The 16,861-nt window shown below is 39.3% G+C and overlaps 3 protein-coding genes across 4 annotated transcripts; 2 read left to right on the forward strand and 1 right to left on the reverse strand.

Annotated features, from left to right (window-relative positions):
- Window positions 1-3,339: 3,339 nt before the first annotated feature.
- On the forward strand, window positions 3,340-4,371 carry LOC103713569 (uncharacterized). Its single transcript, XM_088706384.1, has one exon. The coding sequence runs from the start codon at window positions 3,487-3,489 to the stop codon at window positions 4,240-4,242; it is 756 nt and encodes a 251-aa protein (XP_088562510.1). The 5' UTR covers window positions 3,340-3,486; the 3' UTR covers window positions 4,243-4,371.
- Window positions 4,372-7,327: 2,956 nt separating this feature from the next.
- APPR6 (Tetratricopeptide repeat (TPR)-like superfamily protein) lies at window positions 7,328-15,011 on the forward strand. 2 transcript variants are annotated; one of them, XM_088706386.2, is made up of 4 exons: window positions 8,254-8,360; window positions 8,436-8,482; window positions 8,981-10,863; window positions 14,283-14,970. In XM_088706386.2, the coding sequence occupies exon 3, from the start codon at window positions 9,186-9,188 to the stop codon at window positions 10,620-10,622; it is 1,437 nt and encodes a 478-aa protein (XP_088562512.1). In that variant the 5' UTR covers window positions 8,254-8,360; window positions 8,436-8,482; window positions 8,981-9,185; the 3' UTR covers window positions 10,623-10,863; window positions 14,283-14,970. The 2 variants fall into 2 exon arrangements, with proteins under 2 accessions (XP_088562511.1, XP_088562512.1); XM_088706385.1 differs by lacking the exon at window positions 8,436-8,482 and having other exon boundaries at window positions 7,328-8,360; window positions 14,283-15,011.
- Window positions 15,012-15,321: 310 nt separating this feature from the next.
- On the reverse strand, window positions 15,322-16,750 carry LOC103712429 (uncharacterized). The gene is made up of 3 exons (XM_008798952.5): window positions 16,147-16,750; window positions 15,896-16,069; window positions 15,322-15,533 (listed from the first exon to the last, which is right to left on the reverse strand). Exons 1-3 carry the CDS (start codon window positions 16,636-16,638, stop codon window positions 15,501-15,503), a joined length of 699 nt encoding a protein of 232 aa, XP_008797174.1. The 5' UTR covers window positions 16,639-16,750; the 3' UTR covers window positions 15,322-15,500.
- Between the last annotated feature and the right edge of the window lie 111 nt (window positions 16,751-16,861).

Below are 16,861 nucleotides of genomic sequence, written 5' to 3' on the forward strand. Positions count from 1 at the left end.
GATTCTTGATCTTGTATAAATATCCAAAATCTACCCAACGAATAATCGATGTGGAATTAAATATATGTCCATACGGATTCTCACAATAACTTACTACAATTGAATAAGGAGGATACCACTGCATCCTCTCTAATACAATGAGATAAGCTAGGAGGAAATTCAAACTAAATCCTTTCCATCATAGGTTGTTGGTTGAGCTCCTAGTTAACAGAATTAAGCCTTGTGAAAATTCTCTAATATTATTTAAACTTGTTATGAGAAAGAGCTCATGAGTTGATCTCCCATGTCAACTATTCCATTTTTATCAAACGAGAATCCTACTACAAATGGATCACTGCTAGGAGAAGGAATCCCAAAAAAGGAAAGGAAAAAACATTATATATAGAATTTGATGGAAGTCTACACCCATTTGATGAGATAGTTTTTGTAACCAGCGGTCTAACTTAGAGCCTCTTCTTCTATCAGGAAAAACAAAAGAATCAACCGGCGGTTGTTTTAAAGACATACAAAATATAAATAGATCACATAGCATACCAATTTCAGTAACATTGACATGGACAAATTGGACAAAATTCAAGATTTTTAACTGCTTTTTCAGAGGTTACCAGATGAACCCAACATTTGACTCAACCCATTTTTTTTCTAATTACCAAGATTTATATTCAACCTTTCTTTTTCCAACCCAACCTATTATGTACAATACATTTTTGTCTGAATGAAGGCAAAAAATTTATGTCAAAAGATTGAACTAAAATTTGCATTGAATTTTGAATATCGAGTTGATATATCCAAAAAATAATAGTCAGATTAGTTTCAGATCGGTGGTGGAGCACAAGGCTCACTTAAGTACCAGTCTTTTTTAGGCACATATGTATTTTTGACAAGCTTTTTTTGACATTATTAGTTAGTAGATATAATCACTAGAAATCACATAAATTCAATTTTTACAAAATCCTAAGTATATACTTAAATTTGTTATTATGGATTAATCAACTTCCAAATTTTCTGTTTGAATTTTTCGAATTAATAATAATTAATTATTAATTTAGTACTAGCTAGATAATTATTGTAATTGAAATCTAATATGTCAATTCAATGAATTATATATTAGAATTGATTTATTGCCTTATTAAAATAATTGATTACTAATTTTGTGTCAGCAAATCAATTATTGTAATTGAGATCTCAAATATCAATTTAATGAATTATAAAATTTATTACCTTATTAGAATAATTGATTGCTAATTTTGTGGTAGCAAATCAATTATTGTAATTGAGATCTAAAATGTCAATTCAATGAATTATATGATTTATTACCTTATTAGAATAATTGATTGAGATCTAATAAATTAATTCAATGAATTATAAGATTTATTACCATATTAGAATAATTGACTACTGATTTTGTGGTAGCAAATCAATTATTATAATTGAGATCCAAAATACCAATTCAATGAATTATATGATTTCTTACCTTATTAGAATAATTGATTGAGATCTAATAAGTCAATTCAATGAATTAATTATTATGTATTAACCAATTTCTAAATTTTTTGTTTGAATGGGATGTAGAAATTACTCCTTGAAGAGTCCAAATGGAGGTATGATAAACTTCTTGGAGGTTAAACAAATTATTACCTTTTTAGAATGATTTACTGAATTATATATTATTAACAAAAAAAATAAACCAAATACTTCTTTGGATTGTTAGCAATATATTACCTAACTAAGCAAATAAATCTAATAATTGTAATTAATAGAAATTCTTAAAGAAAACAATATATATATATATATTAATCGGTATCAAAATAAATCTATTTTATCACAAAAGAAATATATTCTAGCATAAAATAAATATATTTATTTAATAAATTCAAATCATAAAATTACAAATCTGACAGATCCACTAATATTAAATTTAAAACAAAAGTAAGAGAAAATAGCCTGCTTGAAGGCAGGTTGAAGCGCGTAGACGTTGTCCCAAAGAAGTGTTTGCCCCCACGTACGGATCTTCCGGCAATTCTCCTCAGAGATACGATGATCCTAAACTTCTTCTTCGGTACGTCTCGGAAAAAGCCAAATCGAATCCGATCGGACTTGCAGATCCAACGAAGAACGAAATAAAAAGAATAATATAAACTGAATAGAATTGCAAAAATAAAAATCAGAAGTGGCTAAGAGGAAAACTTTTCTTCAAAATTTTTCTAGTATTTTTCTCTAATTTTTCGTGTACCGAAAGAGATGAAATCAAGGGGTATTTATAGGGGTGTTTTAGAGGGGCTTTTTGGTCTTTTTGCGGACGTGTCCGTGCCTTCCGCAGACATGCCCACGGTGATTTTGCGAACGCATTTCGCGAATTCAAATGCACACACGGCCGAATCTCGGGCCACATGCGCATTTAAATTTTTCCAACAAATTTCATAACTTAAAAAAGAGTAAAAAAAATTATGCACCAATAGAGACCGTGCATGCAGAAAGACTGTCGCATCCTTTTTCTTTCTAATCTAGTGATACACACTCATTGGCTTCCTAATACATACAGTAATTTTTTAATATATACCTAATAGCAACCTAATATATACCTCCAGATAAATTAATACATAGTTTCTAGAATATGGTGGTCACCAATATATAGTATATGAATAGTTGATACACACCTAGCAATATAATTATCTAATAACCTAATATGTACTGTCAGGTAAATTGATAGGCAATTTTTAGAATATGATGCTCATCAATACACACTACATGGTAAAGTGATAACACTCGTCGGTTTTCCGATACATATCGTAAGTTTTTCTAATACACATCTAGTAACAATCTAATGCATATCTTTATGTAAATCAATATATAATTTTCAAAAATATGGTATTCACGAATACACGCTGCACGATCAGATAATACATATCTAGAAAAGTAGTTATCTAATGTTTCAATATATATCTTTACGTAAATCGATATATAATTTTTAGAAGATCCGAAGAAAATGACTTAGCAGGAGAATAAAGATCTCACGGATGAAAGAGACGCCTTGATAATGAAGAGATAGAAGAAAATGTCTGATGAGAAGGAAAAAGGATACATATGGTCTTTTTTATAGATGATCTCTCTTCACACATGATTTTTTTTATTTTTTTAAATTAAGAGATTGACGGACTTCGTTAGTAAGATTTTTTTATTCCTATTTAATTTTTGAATTTCTTCTTTAATGTGTAAGAGAAATGTGTTAAAAGAGAAGTTTTGTGTTATATTTTCTTCTATGGTTACAAAAATCCAATTATGTACATCATCCATGCTCCGCAGGACCACCAGATCGTATAGCACCCCCACCCCACTGAGATAAGGACGTGGAGAGGCAACGAGAGGGAGAGAGGAATCCGCTCCGCGGCGTTCCGCACCGCTCTCGTGCCCTCTAACCGCCTATATTCTCATCATTCCCAAAATACCCCTCCTCCGCTACTCTCTCTTCCCCGTCTCCGCCTCACCATGACTCTTCCCGAAAAGCCCCTCCTCAAACCTTTCCTCCTCCTCCTCTCACTCTCCTTCCTCCTCCTTCTCCTCCTCCCCCTCCTCATCCCTTCCCATCGCCGTTCCTCCTCCCCCTCCGCCGCCGCCGGGGGTGGCGCCGCCACTCCGCTCCTCCGAATCCGGCCGAGCTACAAATCCTACGACGACTACATCAAACACCAGCTCAACAAGACCCTCAACCCCCGCCTCCGCCGCGTCTGGGCCACCCGCGACTGGGACCGCAAAGTCCTCGTCTTCGCCCGCTTCTTCTCCGACTTGAAATCCGAAGGCCTCCTCTCGAACAGCTCCCGCGCCCTCTGCATCGGCGCCCGCCTCGGCCAGGAGGTCGCCGCCCTCCGCCGGGTCGGCGTTGCCGACTCCGTCGGCATGGACCTCGTCCCAGCCCCGCCTCTCGTCGTCGCCGGCGACTTCCACTCCCAGCCCTTTCCCAACGCCTCCTTCGACTTCGAGTTCTCCAACGTGTTCGACCACGCCCTCTACCCCGACCGCTTCGCCGCCGAGATCGAGCGCACCCTCCGCCCCGGCGGCGTCGCCGTCCTCCACGTCGCCCTCCACCGCCGCGGCGATAAGTACTCCGCCAACGACCTTTTCGGCGTCGACGGCGTCGTCGGCCTCTTCAAACAATCCGACCTCGTCCGGGTCTCCAAGGTCGATGGCTTCGGCCTCGACACCGAGGTCGCCCTTCGGAGGAAAAAAAGGCAACCACCATCATAATCCTTTCCTCTTTCTTTGTCTTTTTTTTCTCCTTCTTGTCCACGAATATCAAAAGTTTTAAAGAGCTCGTTTCGTTGTGTACTTTGGGATTTTCAGGATAATTGGAAAAATGCGAAATTTTCTGTTCTACTTTCCGATGGTATCGATCGAGACTTACTCCTTATCTTGGATTTATTTACCACATATATTTATGAAATATTATGATAATAAGGTATTAAATGCGTGTGTCTATATATATATATATATATAATGCGTCAGTCATTAAATTTTTTTTTTGACAATTTATGTTATTCTATTTTTTAGTATTTAAATGCGCTCAAAAAAAATTCGACTCTAAACCAAGCATGTATTTAAGTTAACCGGGTTGCATTGGGTGCCGCCTATAAAACTAGCCATGCTGGTAATACCTTGTAGGCTGGAGATGAAGAGCGCGGCTATAAGTTATTCTATTTTTAGATTTTATTTAGTGCATTTGTATATGTAATGTATGGATTATGTATTTTTTTAAAAAAATCTCGGCAATTTGCAGTTTGGCGTTTTCTTGCTTTTACGGTTATATTTTATTTTAATATTATTTCAATCCAGCGTGAGAGGGTGGATGGAACAGCTGGCCCGAACCTTTTAGGTGGGAAACCGGTGGAGTGCACGAGTAATGGGTCGGTGCATGTCTGCCACGTGTACTTTTTCCTTTCTACGTTGGAATGTCACGAGTGGGACAAGTGGAGGTTCCACACGGCTGGGCACCATAGAATGGATGGCCCATGAGTGCAATTCCAGTAACATTTTAAATTTTGAAATGTTAATCACGTCTCTGAGAGAAATTATATCCTGCACTGATTATGGCAGTGCACCATGCTAATCATTCTATATTATTTAGCTTTGGATTGCCATCTTTCTCATTTTATCTAGGATTGTTTTTATGATGCACCCAATCATCACATTCCTGTAGATCCTATTCATCATGCATTTGCCTTATATTGCTGCTCTTTTTACCTTATCAAGGGTTGTTTCTGTGATGCAGCTCTTCTTTGGCATAAAATCTGGGCTGCAATAATCTCATTAGCATTCTCATGTGCGTGTGAAACGCCGGTACAAAAAAAAAAAAAAAAACTTATTAGCGACGATCGTGGGACCGACGGGCGTGATGGCACCAAGATGGATGCATGGGCTGGTGATGTCTTTGGAATGATGCATGGATTGTGATGGGTCATGGGTGAAGCTTGTCTTGTCTCACACCTAGTTGTGCCAATCGTAAAAAATGATACATACATGCTCTAATAAAGCAATGAAAGCAACTGTGCAACATAATGAGCTTTGCCGAGCTGGAAATGCATCCGATGCTCCGTAGTTGGGTGGGAGGGCTTGCGTCGGCTGGTAGCAATCTCGCTAATCATGGTTGTTTAGATGTGGATAGGATACGTATTATCGTGTAGAGTTGGTTTGTTTTGTATCGCAATTATTGTCATCACAAGTTCGACACCAGTAGAGAGATGTCAAATGATATCTAATATTCATCTTGGAGTTAAAGGTTTCCGTGAGGGTCAAATCATTCATTGCAAGTGCACTTTGGGAGTCTTGTGATAAATGGGAATTATTGGAACCACCTTTATCTTCGTGCACCGTACCTCCATTAGACAAAAAAAAGAGAGTATGATTGAAGTTTATTATGATCTGATTTGTTCTCATGTATTGCCTTGCTTAAAATACATGTATCTTAATTCCACTTCCGGACTGATCCCACATGTGGAAACTTTTGTGCAAGCTCTGATATTGTATCTCTCGTGAAGCCTTGTTTCTGCTCGCGCATGCATGATATTGTATCATGAGAAGTGTCCTGCATGGCTGTACGCCTGTACGTAGATGGCAGTTCGTCTTCCTGTCTTTCTAGAGTTGTGAGGTACCTAACAATTCCCTAACTGTAGCTTCGCACTCGTTTGAAGAGCTAGGCATGGGCTGTAGGCCACTGACCTTAATTTACCATCATATATGACGCTTTAAATAAGGAAAGGATTTGGGGTGTTGTTTACCATTCTTTCTAAATGGAATTACTAGTATGGAACTCTTTGATACGGAAAGACAGAATGGTCCCAATACATATAGAATGTAGCAAAGATCTTAGGAGCAAATAGGGTGATTATCCTAAAATCAAGTATAATACGAATAAAGGTAATGAGATTACTGCAGTTGGTTGCGTCGCGGTGATTCTACATGGCAGTAGTTTCAAATCACTGCCCAACTTAGTGAGCCAGAAATTCAAAATCATCCGGGACAGTAATTTTGGGCTGAAAATTAAGAGAAAAAAATACTCTTTAGTCCGATGAAAAAAAATAGTATATCAATATACCGTTAATATATTATATCAATATTATATATAATATATATATTATTGATATTATATATACTATATTTATCATATATTATATTATGATATATTGTTAATCATATTATTGTCATATTATTATTCAATAATAATTTTAAATTATCGTAGAAATAAATTATTCTACTTTTATATTCATATAATAAAAGTATTTAATATATTACTTCTATTTACCTTATTTTTTAATAATAATAACTATTAGTATTAAAATATAATATACTAAAAATATTAATTATATAATAATAATAATTAAAATATTTTTATTGAAGTAATAATTTATAGACTAATAAATATATTTTATGAAATATATTAATAATTAATATAGAAATAAATATTTTAATATTTTATCATAATATATTTTAATGGTTAATAAATATATTTTTTATGAAATATATCAAGGATAATTTTAGTATTATACGATGAGTGATCTTTAATTCTTATGAAATACCAAATAGATTATTTATGGATACTTAGAAATCTTTAAGTACTAAAACATAGCATATAAAACACAGTGATCTTAGATCATCGAGGAACAAATGACTTGAGGAATCATCAATGATTTAAAATCACTCCAGCAATTCTATTTGGAGTAACTTGAGGACCAAATGCCACCTCAATCCCTTTCCTACGTCCTCCGGCCCATCATAGATCATCCAAGTCGGCCTATGGATGATCTATATTAGCTCTTAATCTAAGCACGTATTTGATGATTTTTGTTGGTAAATCACATCTACATTTTTTTTTGATGATTTTTTTTTTCTGACTATATCAAGCATTTAGGTTTTATGGAAAACTTGAAAGGAAGACAAGTCGAAAATTAGTCATGCGAGCAGATAAAAAAATGTTTGTGATTTTTTCAAAAAAATATTGAGCTAGTGAGGGCTCCCAAGATGCCTTCTTGAGGCAGAGAGGCCATGTCTTAGCCAACACCGCTAAAATTTTCTTCTCATTGCTTTCTTTCTGAATTCATGTTTTCATGCAACTATGATGTGATCTCACAGATCTTCTTTTGGAATAAATTTCGAAAATTTGTTTACATCTATGCTTTTAGTTGTAAATTTGCGCAACCAATAACCCATCCCGAAGGCGGCGGTGGAGACGCCGCTGCTAAGCACGCCGAAGGAGAGAAAGCGATGGGGGCCGATACGGTCGCCGGCGTGGCCGGGGAGGTACAGGCCGGCGGAGTAGGAGGAGAGGAAGGTGAGGTCGAGTTCGCCTAGGCGGTGGGGACCGTGAAAGGCGGCCAGCCGGCATCAGCGGCGGCAGCAAAGGAGTTGGTGGCGGCGACCTGAAGGCCGAGGACGGATTTGACGATGGAGGGGGGCTTGCGTGAGGCATGGAAGGCGGCGTAAGCAAAGAAGGTAAGGAGGACAGAGATTTGGTGGAAGAGGAGGTTACGCCGCCGCCGCCATTGCCGGATTCCCCTTCCACCACCACCACCACCACCACCACCTTAGGCGAGCCTTGCGGGCCTTGCCTCCCGATCTTCCGCGCCGCAGGCCTGTGCGAAGGGGAAGTGGCGGTAGTGCACCGGACATCAACCGGTTTACCCTTTTGTTTCCCAGTATAGCCTTTAACAATGGACGGCCAGGATCAAGCACCATAGCCAAACCCTTGGATAAAACTTCGGTTCAGAATCGGAGGGCATCGCGACTTCGCGATTTGGGAGGCGGGGCCTTCCTCTACCTCCACAGTGCCGGCGCGAATGGCAGAAGACCGACGGTGGACGGCGGAGCGCCTGGTATGCCGTCTCTCTCTCTCTCTCTCTTCTCTCCTCATGGTATCTGTCAAGTCTTAGACCCACCACCCTCAGCAGGCTGGAGCGGGAAGAGGGGAGGGTCGAGGAGGCTTCGCCATGGCTAGGTTTTTCGATCTCGAAGCTCTTGGGTTCGCCGTTGCTAGGGTTTTGGATTTCCATTTTTCGCTCTCTTACTCATTCTCTCTCATTCCCTCTCTCTCTCTCTCACACTCAAACAATTTGACTTCCCATTTAGCTCTATAAATCTGCAAGGCTTTGAGGACCTCCATTCACTGTGATGCTAAGTGACTAACTTCATTCCCTCTCTTAGCTCCCACTAATAATTCGCTAATTTGATCCCTCAGTTGATAGTAGATGGTTAATAACGAGGTAGACTTGAAGAAAAACCCAATGTATTCCGATGAATCAAGGTCTTTTTTTTTTTTTCTTTTAAAAGAAAATTAATTCAGTTAGAATTTCTTGCTGGTGGACACTTGGTAGCAAATGTTAACCTTTTTTTTTTTTTTTGCAAGTGTGTAGTCCATCTCTTGTCATTCTTCCATGCATGGTTAATGTTGAAAACTAACTTTCATTTAATTGACGTTGCAAACTTTCTTATCCAGTGAATTGCTCCTGGTGGCTGAGAAGTCGATGGAAGCTCCACTCTTTGATGAATTCCGATAAAAGAGAAACATTGTTATAGTTGCTGTTTATCGTTTAAACTTGAGTTAAGACTACCAAAAACAAACAAATTCTCTTTTGATTGGAGAAATCTCGACCTCATTTGATCTTCTGGAGGCTTTTTTTTCAATCCAATCTGATAGTAATATGATCAAACTCTATCAGAAATCCTCAATTGGATGGAAGGCATTGATAAGAATGTACAGCTCCAACAGCAAGAATGCCCCAGATGTCATTGACCCCACCAAGAGGCTATGCAAGATCATGATGTCTTGCCCCAGTGTCAGCCTTGAGCGTGCCCTCGACGAGACCGGTATTCGCATCTCAACGGAGCTGGCTGAGGCAGTCATCAAGCGGTTTGAGAATGCGGGCATGCTTGCATACCGGTTCTTTGAGTGGACCCGCAAGCGGCGGGGCTTCTCCCACAGTGTCAGGGCCTACCACACCATGATTGGCTCCCTCGCCAAGATCAGACAGTACCAGCTCATGTGGGACCTTGTTGCTGCCATGCGCCGCGAAGGCATTCTGAATATCGAGACATTCTGCGTGATAATGAGAAAGTATGCACGGGCGAAGAAGTTTGATGAAGCCATCTACGCCTTCAATGTCATGGATAAGTTCGGCGTGGTGCCGAATTTGGCAGCATTCAATAGCCTTCTCAGTGCATTCTGCAAATCCAAGAATGTGAGGAAGGCCCAGGAGATATTTGACAAAATGAATGACCAGTTTGCACCGGATGCCAAGACTTACAGTATCTTGCTTGAAGGGTGGGGGAGGGCCCCAAATTTGCCCAAGATGCGAGAGGTTTACCAAGAAATGATTGATAAGGGCTGCAAGCCGGATATCATCACGTATGGGATTATGGTTGATGCCCTTTGCAAGGCAGGCCGGGTGGAAGAGGCAGTTAGTGTTGTTAGGGACATGAGATTCAATGGTTGCCCGCCAACATCGTTTATTTACAGTGTCTTGGTTCATACTTATGGAGTTGAGAGGAGAATAGAGGATGCGGTGGATACATTCTTGAAGATGGAGAAGAATGGTATTAAGCCTGATGTGGCAGTGTACAATGCACTGATCAGTGCATTTTGTAGAGTAAATAGATTTGAGAATGCTTTTAGAGTTCTGGGGGATATGGAGGATAAGGGCATTCCTCCCAATTCGAGGACCTGCAATATTATTCTGAGCAGCTTGATAAGTCTTGGGAAGAATGATGAGGCATATAGGGTTTTCCGCCAGATGATTAAGCATTGCGAGCCTGACTCAGATACATATACGATGATGATAAAAATGTTCTGTGAGAATGATAGGTTGGAGATGGCTTTGAAAGTGTGGAAATACATGGGCTCGAAGCAGTTTGTTCCAAGCATGCACACCTTTTCTGTGCTTATCAATGGGTTGTGCGAGAAGGGCGAAGTGAATCGGGCTAGTGTCATGTTAGAAGAAATGATTGAAAAGGGTATCAGACCGCCAGGTTCAACATTCGGAAAGTTAAGACAATTACTTTTGAAAGAAGGCAGAGAAGATATACTTGAATTTCTGTTGGAGAAAATGAAGATTCTGGTTCAAGAACCTTTGTACGATTGAGAGATGATAACATTATGTTCTATAATGAGTTTGTGTATATTTTTATACTGAAGTGCTTGACGCTTTACCTGCAAAGGAATCAGCTTGCAGTGTATTACACAAGGTCTTCAGCTTCATGAAAGTATTATGATTCTCAAACACCAAAAGTTGTTTGCTGACCCATCCCTATGGCTCATTTACTGGGTACTTATCGATTGGATGCCTTGCCTCAACAAAATACCAAAGTCATCGAGCAGCGCAGGTCAGTCTCTTCCTGCTCTGTTGCTTCTCGCTGTTTCCCTTATGGATCTGGTAAAATTATTAGCCACCATGTGTATCTAATGTATTGCATTAGCTTGTCACTTCATTAAAGCAAGTAATGCGCAGCAGAGAAGCATATTTTGCAAGTAAAACATCACATAATACTTTTTTTATTTATGATTTCTTCTGCTTTCTACATTGTTTGAGGTGGAAATGACTGATATGCTTATGGAATTGTTTGAGTACAATTGAAATCTTGTAAATCAGTGATTCCCAAGCCACCCCAAAATTTTGCTTTTTACATCCTCAACCACTTATGGGACAAAAGCCACCAGCAACTGAAGAAGAGCCCTTCCAAAGGAAGCCCCTTCAGATCTTTCAATTATCGTGACAACCCATTTTGAAGAAAGGAAAAATGAGAAGTAATATGATGAAAGGGATGAGAGAACTTGAGTAATAAGAGATAGCCTTCCTCCCATGGACAATGATTTTCCTTTCAAAACTGAGAGCCTTGTTTCGAATCTGTCTAGCAAAGGAAGCCAATCTGCATCTTTTAGCTTATTGGGTCTCAATGGTAGACCCAAGTATTTGATAGGAAAGAAATCCCTTTTGCAGTCAAGGATTTGAGCTAAAAGATTGCCTTTTCATCATGAGGCCCCTTATAAACAAGAGAGGATTTTAGGAAATTGATTCTCATTCCTGATATGCTTTCATAGAGGTGTAGAACCAGCTTCGAATAAGATCTATTAGATATATTAGCAGGATTGAAGATCAGGGTATCATCTGCAAACGGAAGGATGGATGCTTTGTTTGATAATTGATCAGTCCTGATACCCTCAATCGTGCCATTAGCAGTAGCCAGAGACAACATTCTGGAAAGGACATCAGCATATATGATAGAAGGAAGAGGGCTGAGAGGATCACCTTGTCTCAGTCCTCTTCTTCACTTGACCCATTTGCCAAGAGTACCATTGAGTAAAATGGCGGATTTAACATGAGAAATGTATGCTTTGATCCAGCCATGTAGAAATGAAGTCCCCTGATTTGTAATAATTTAAACAGAAATTTCCATCAGACCTTGTTGAAAGCCTTTTCAAAATCAAATTAAGTTAATCTCACTGAGAAGTCAATGAGTGGGAAGCTAGAATAGGATTTCTAGATACTAGTGCTGTCCCATTAGGGTAATAGCAGGATAAAATGAATTGATATGTTAACTACTTTACCATGGTTCCTTGCTAAATGGTAGACCTAGAAAGGGAACTCCAAAGGAATGGTGTACAGTTTGGAATTTGATGAATTTAAAGGATGGGTACAGATTCGATATTTCAGCTAGGATTCAAAGTATATACACCAAGAACAGAGAGGGTAGAGATGTGGGATATTGCCTTATCTGTGTTCCAGTCAGTGCTCCCGCTAAATTCAAACCATCAACTCTCTGCTTGATTTTCCTTTTTCCTGTGCAAGGCCTCTTCGTTGCCCTGATTTCTTCCTCTTTTCTCTTGGATTGGGAACTAGAATCTTCTGCAAATCATTTACCACCATTTTCTGGAGCCATGTGTGCGCCACCGTTTTGCTTATCGTTGCTGATTTTGCTGTTGCTGCTTATACGTTTGTCAGAATACCCACCGTTGCTATTTTATTTGCATTTGTGACATTTATTGCTTTTGATTTGCTGAACTCGCATTAAGAACAAGCAAGTTTGTAAATCTAGTTTGTAGGGCTTTGCACAACTACTACTAAGGAGCTATCTTATAGGTTTCTTATTTGTTTACGTATTTGGAAGACTGGTCCTTAATGAGGGTTGCAACTAGTGCAATTGTCATCCTAATTTAAAAATAAGAAATAGAAACCATGTAAAAATAGTATTATGGGTGAAAACGGGTACAGTTTTTTTTTTTTTCCTTTGGTTGGACAATGGGCCAAGCGAAAGTACCCATGATGTTCAAAACATTCTTGGGAATGTATACGTATGCATAAATTTATGCATGTACATGTATTTAAACATTTGGTAAACTGAAGGAGCTAGTTTGTAAGGCTGCTTGTTAATCAAAACTTTTCAAGCTTTCAACAGTCATTTGGAATGAAGAATGATTGGAAAAACTAAAGATGTCAACCTGGAGGATATTTATGAGAGTATCAGAATCTTAAGGTGACTAGGAAGTGGGGGAAGGTTTTCATTGAAATGCTTTTTAGTTCCAGTTACTAATTGTAAAGCTTCTCTAAATTGTGGCAAGCATGTGATGGCATATTGATACAAAAGTCATGGTTGGTAAACTTGACTCCCCCTAATGGTCAGTATATATTCAGCTTGATTTTTTTTCATGATGACTTCTTATTTACTTATATTCTTCTTTCTCACCTGCAGTGTTGTCAAAAGATTTGCCTAGGCATCCGCCTAGGCACTTAGAGAGCCTAGATTGCTTAGGCAATGACCAACTAGGCACCCTTACATTAAAGGATATAAACTCCATTTTGTCGTTCTGTTGCTTTCTTGCTTTATTTTAGTTCCACTATTACAAACAAAATAAACTTATTTTAATTAAGTAGAAGCATATTTTAATATTTATTTTGAGTTTTCCCATTGCTTCCCCTATCTCTCTCAACCTGATACCTCACCCATCTCTTGATGCTAAGGCAAATAATTAGCCCTCTACCAGCTATCATCGACCCATTTGCCTATGCACCATGGACCAAAGGCTCTTGTGGAGCCTAACAGCCCTCCAGGTGGCTACTGACAATTGTCATCAGTCCAAAGGCTGCTAAAAGTTTTTTATATTATGTTTTCATACTCATTCTTTTCCATTCCTTTTCTCTTCTCACATTAATCTTTTCCTCTCTTCTTATTTGGAAGTTCTTTTTTTTTTTCTCTTCCTCTTTTCTTCTCCTTTTCATCCATATTTTTGTCTATTTCCCAATTTTTTTAAATTTTTATCCGAGTTACATTTTTTTGGATGTAAATATAGGATTTCAATTATGCTTACGAGTTTTAGATTTTACTTTCGTAAGACTCATCAAATATTTTACTTTTCAGATTTAGATTTTAATAATATGATTTTGTTATCACCTTTTACTCCTATATTCTAACTTAGTTGATTAACCTATGATGGAATCTTGCCATTGTTTAATTAGTCTAAGTCTTGTTATAATATAAATGATAAATTTGATTTTGTATATGTATGATTTAAAAGAGAGAAGAGGTTGATTGTGTTATTATTGGGCTTTTATATTTTGTTGACCTTTTAAGAAATTAGGGGCTGCCTAGGAAATTATTGGTCCTTGCCGGCTAGGGGCTGCCTAGCCGTCTTGACACTCTTGCTCACAGCAAGTGCATTGGTGGTAACATGGTTAAAATAGTGCACATTATTTTTGAGAATCCTATGCTTGAAAACCAGATTGATGAGGCTGTTTTTGTTTATGCAGGAGGTGACGACTTCGAGAGGAGTGGGAAGGGTTATTTAACTTAGCTTTCTGTAGATATATAATAATCTGAGGCACATGGGTTTTACTGAAGCAATAATGAGGGAGCTAAGTAGGATTAGGAAGTCTTCGAGTACAGATTTTATAACCTATATAAATCCTCCTTTTCTTTCAGTGAAATTTATATGAATTTGTGTAATGGAAAGGCACAGCTCTTGAGGAGCACTTGCTTGTATTTTTTGGGCAAAAAGAGGCAACAAGCAAACTAGGAGAGAGTGGAGGGAGACTCTGATGCAAATATTGAAGAAAAATGGTTATCGTGTAGGATGGAGGTATAAACACAGTTTAGTTCTGCTGGATATAAGTCATGTCAGGTCTCGTGATTCCATACAAGGAGAAAAGCAGCAAATTGTAAATCTTCTATATACTTTGTGCCATAATGAAGCTGCAGTAAGATTTGGAAACTTCAGAATGGAGCATAATTTTCAGCAAACATGCCTTGGCATTGCCAAACAAATATTTGTGGACCATGGTAATGGTTATGTAGAACAGTCCAATAGGCCAGACTAGCATCTGTGTTTATGTGATGACTTGAGGCAACTACTTTGGGAGGACTAAAAACTGATGTATCTATCCATGTCATTGTATGTCTTCTGCCTTTTGATCAGTATATCTGTTTTCAAATGTACAATGCTCAGGGATCATTTATCCACATCTTAAAAAGTTCAAAAAGAGGGGCTCAACTCAAATTCTTCTATGATCAGATAAGTTAAAATATCATGATCCATTTATTTAATATCAAAAGCGGAACATTTTAAAATTGGTTTCTAAAAGCAATTTTGAACAACAAAAAAAGGGAATTTAAGATTATTCAAGCAATATTTGTTGACTTCAGAACCTATTTGTTTAGTAGAACGAGAGTGTAACCACAATCATGCTTGCTAGTTAGAGCTTTAAATGTTTGAGTGCTTTTCTTTTTTTGCTTCTTTTTCTTTTTTGTCATTACTTCATTATTGCCCTATATTTACCAAGAGACTGGGCATGAAGAAAAGCTTATTGACTTATTTCTTCCAGTTTGTATATTACAATTCATTATAGTTTAACATCTGTAACACTTCATACAACAAAATACTTGGTTTTTTAAACATAATCTACAAGAAGGTGAAATCTAACTAGCCGACCTTGCCTGTCCTTTATTCTTATGTTCACCGAAAAAGATCCTTATTCCACATCTTTCCTCTTTACAAATCGACCCTGCACAAATTTTTTAGATGATAATCAGATTTCATTTTTTTTTCTCAAAGAAGTAAAATAAAATAAAAGATGTTTTTTTTGAGATTTTTCTGACAATCAGTGAGAAACCAATCATGGCATAACATCAAACAACAACTAATGCCATGAAAGATTGATCAATCCAAACTGTTATGGATGTGCAAACACACAAATGTTTTTTTTTTAATTTTCAAATCATAGTCCAGATTTTAGATTAATAAAGTGCTCTTGCTAATTCCGTGTTTCATGCCTGATTAAACTACATTAATACATGTAACATAATAAGAAGGACTCGGCAGTTCAAGAACAGAGTCGAGAAGAGGGGAGTCGGCATAAGTTTTTACCTTCAGCCTGGGGCGCCTCTCGGCGTTGAGCTTCCGCACCTCGTAGCGAACCCGCTTGGAGAAGAGCCGGCTCCGCCTCTTCTCCTTGTACCGCATCACCCTCGCTTCCCTGTTCCCTGCTTCCCGATCGCTTTCCGGCACCCTCCATCCAGTGCTCCCCACCTCCACCATTACCTGCCATCAATCATCCATCATCGCATCAGATGGCTCTGATCTGCTCATTTCTCTTCTGATGGAGAATATAGACTCACCGGGGAGGCGGTATGGTGGAGCTCGGGAACAACTTGCGGGCCATCGCCGTCGATGTAGAGGGAACCCCGGTCGGACCAGGCGGTGAGGACGTCCTCGTAGTCCAGCTTAAGCGAGAGCGCCTGCGGCACACCGCACCACAGGTCTACGCCGGCGCCGTTGCAGGCGACCTCATCCGACGATGACGAGGAGGAGGAGGCGGCGGAGGAGGAGCAGCAGTACACCCACCGCTCCCGCCCGCGGAGAGCCCTCCGGGCAAGCCCGTCCCCGTCGCCGTCCCACACCGGCGACGATCCGTCTCCGGTGGAGGGGGCGCCGCCGAGGAGAGCGGTGAGAGTGGGGCGCTCGTCGCCGCCGTCGTCATCGAGGAGGCAGGCGACAGGCGGGTCCCTGTCCTGGAAGAGAAGGTGCTCCGGGTGGAGGGGGAAGAGGTCGAGCTGCTGCGAATCCGCCACCACGGCGTCGGCGTCGGCGTCGGCGTCGGTGGAGGCCATCTCCGGCGGCGGCGTAGGCTGAGGAATTTGGGCCGTCGGATCTTGGTTCGGGCTCACCGGTAGACGGTTGGGCTCATTTTTTTTTTAGTTAAAAAGGGCGCGAACCATCCAGCCTAAAAAGGGCGCCACTTTTCTAGAAGATCTTTTTTTTTTGCCCAGGTGGTGATGCTGACGTGGAGGACGTTTTCAACGCGTGGAGGTACGCAATTGGCTGATTGTGGGG

Source organism: Phoenix dactylifera, chromosome 11 (genome assembly GCF_051530095.1).
Source record: "Phoenix dactylifera cultivar Ajwa chromosome 11, Ajwa_hap1_PhDact_Kaust_v1.1, whole genome shotgun sequence".
Taxonomy (NCBI): Eukaryota; Viridiplantae; Streptophyta; class Magnoliopsida; order Arecales; family Arecaceae; genus Phoenix; species Phoenix dactylifera.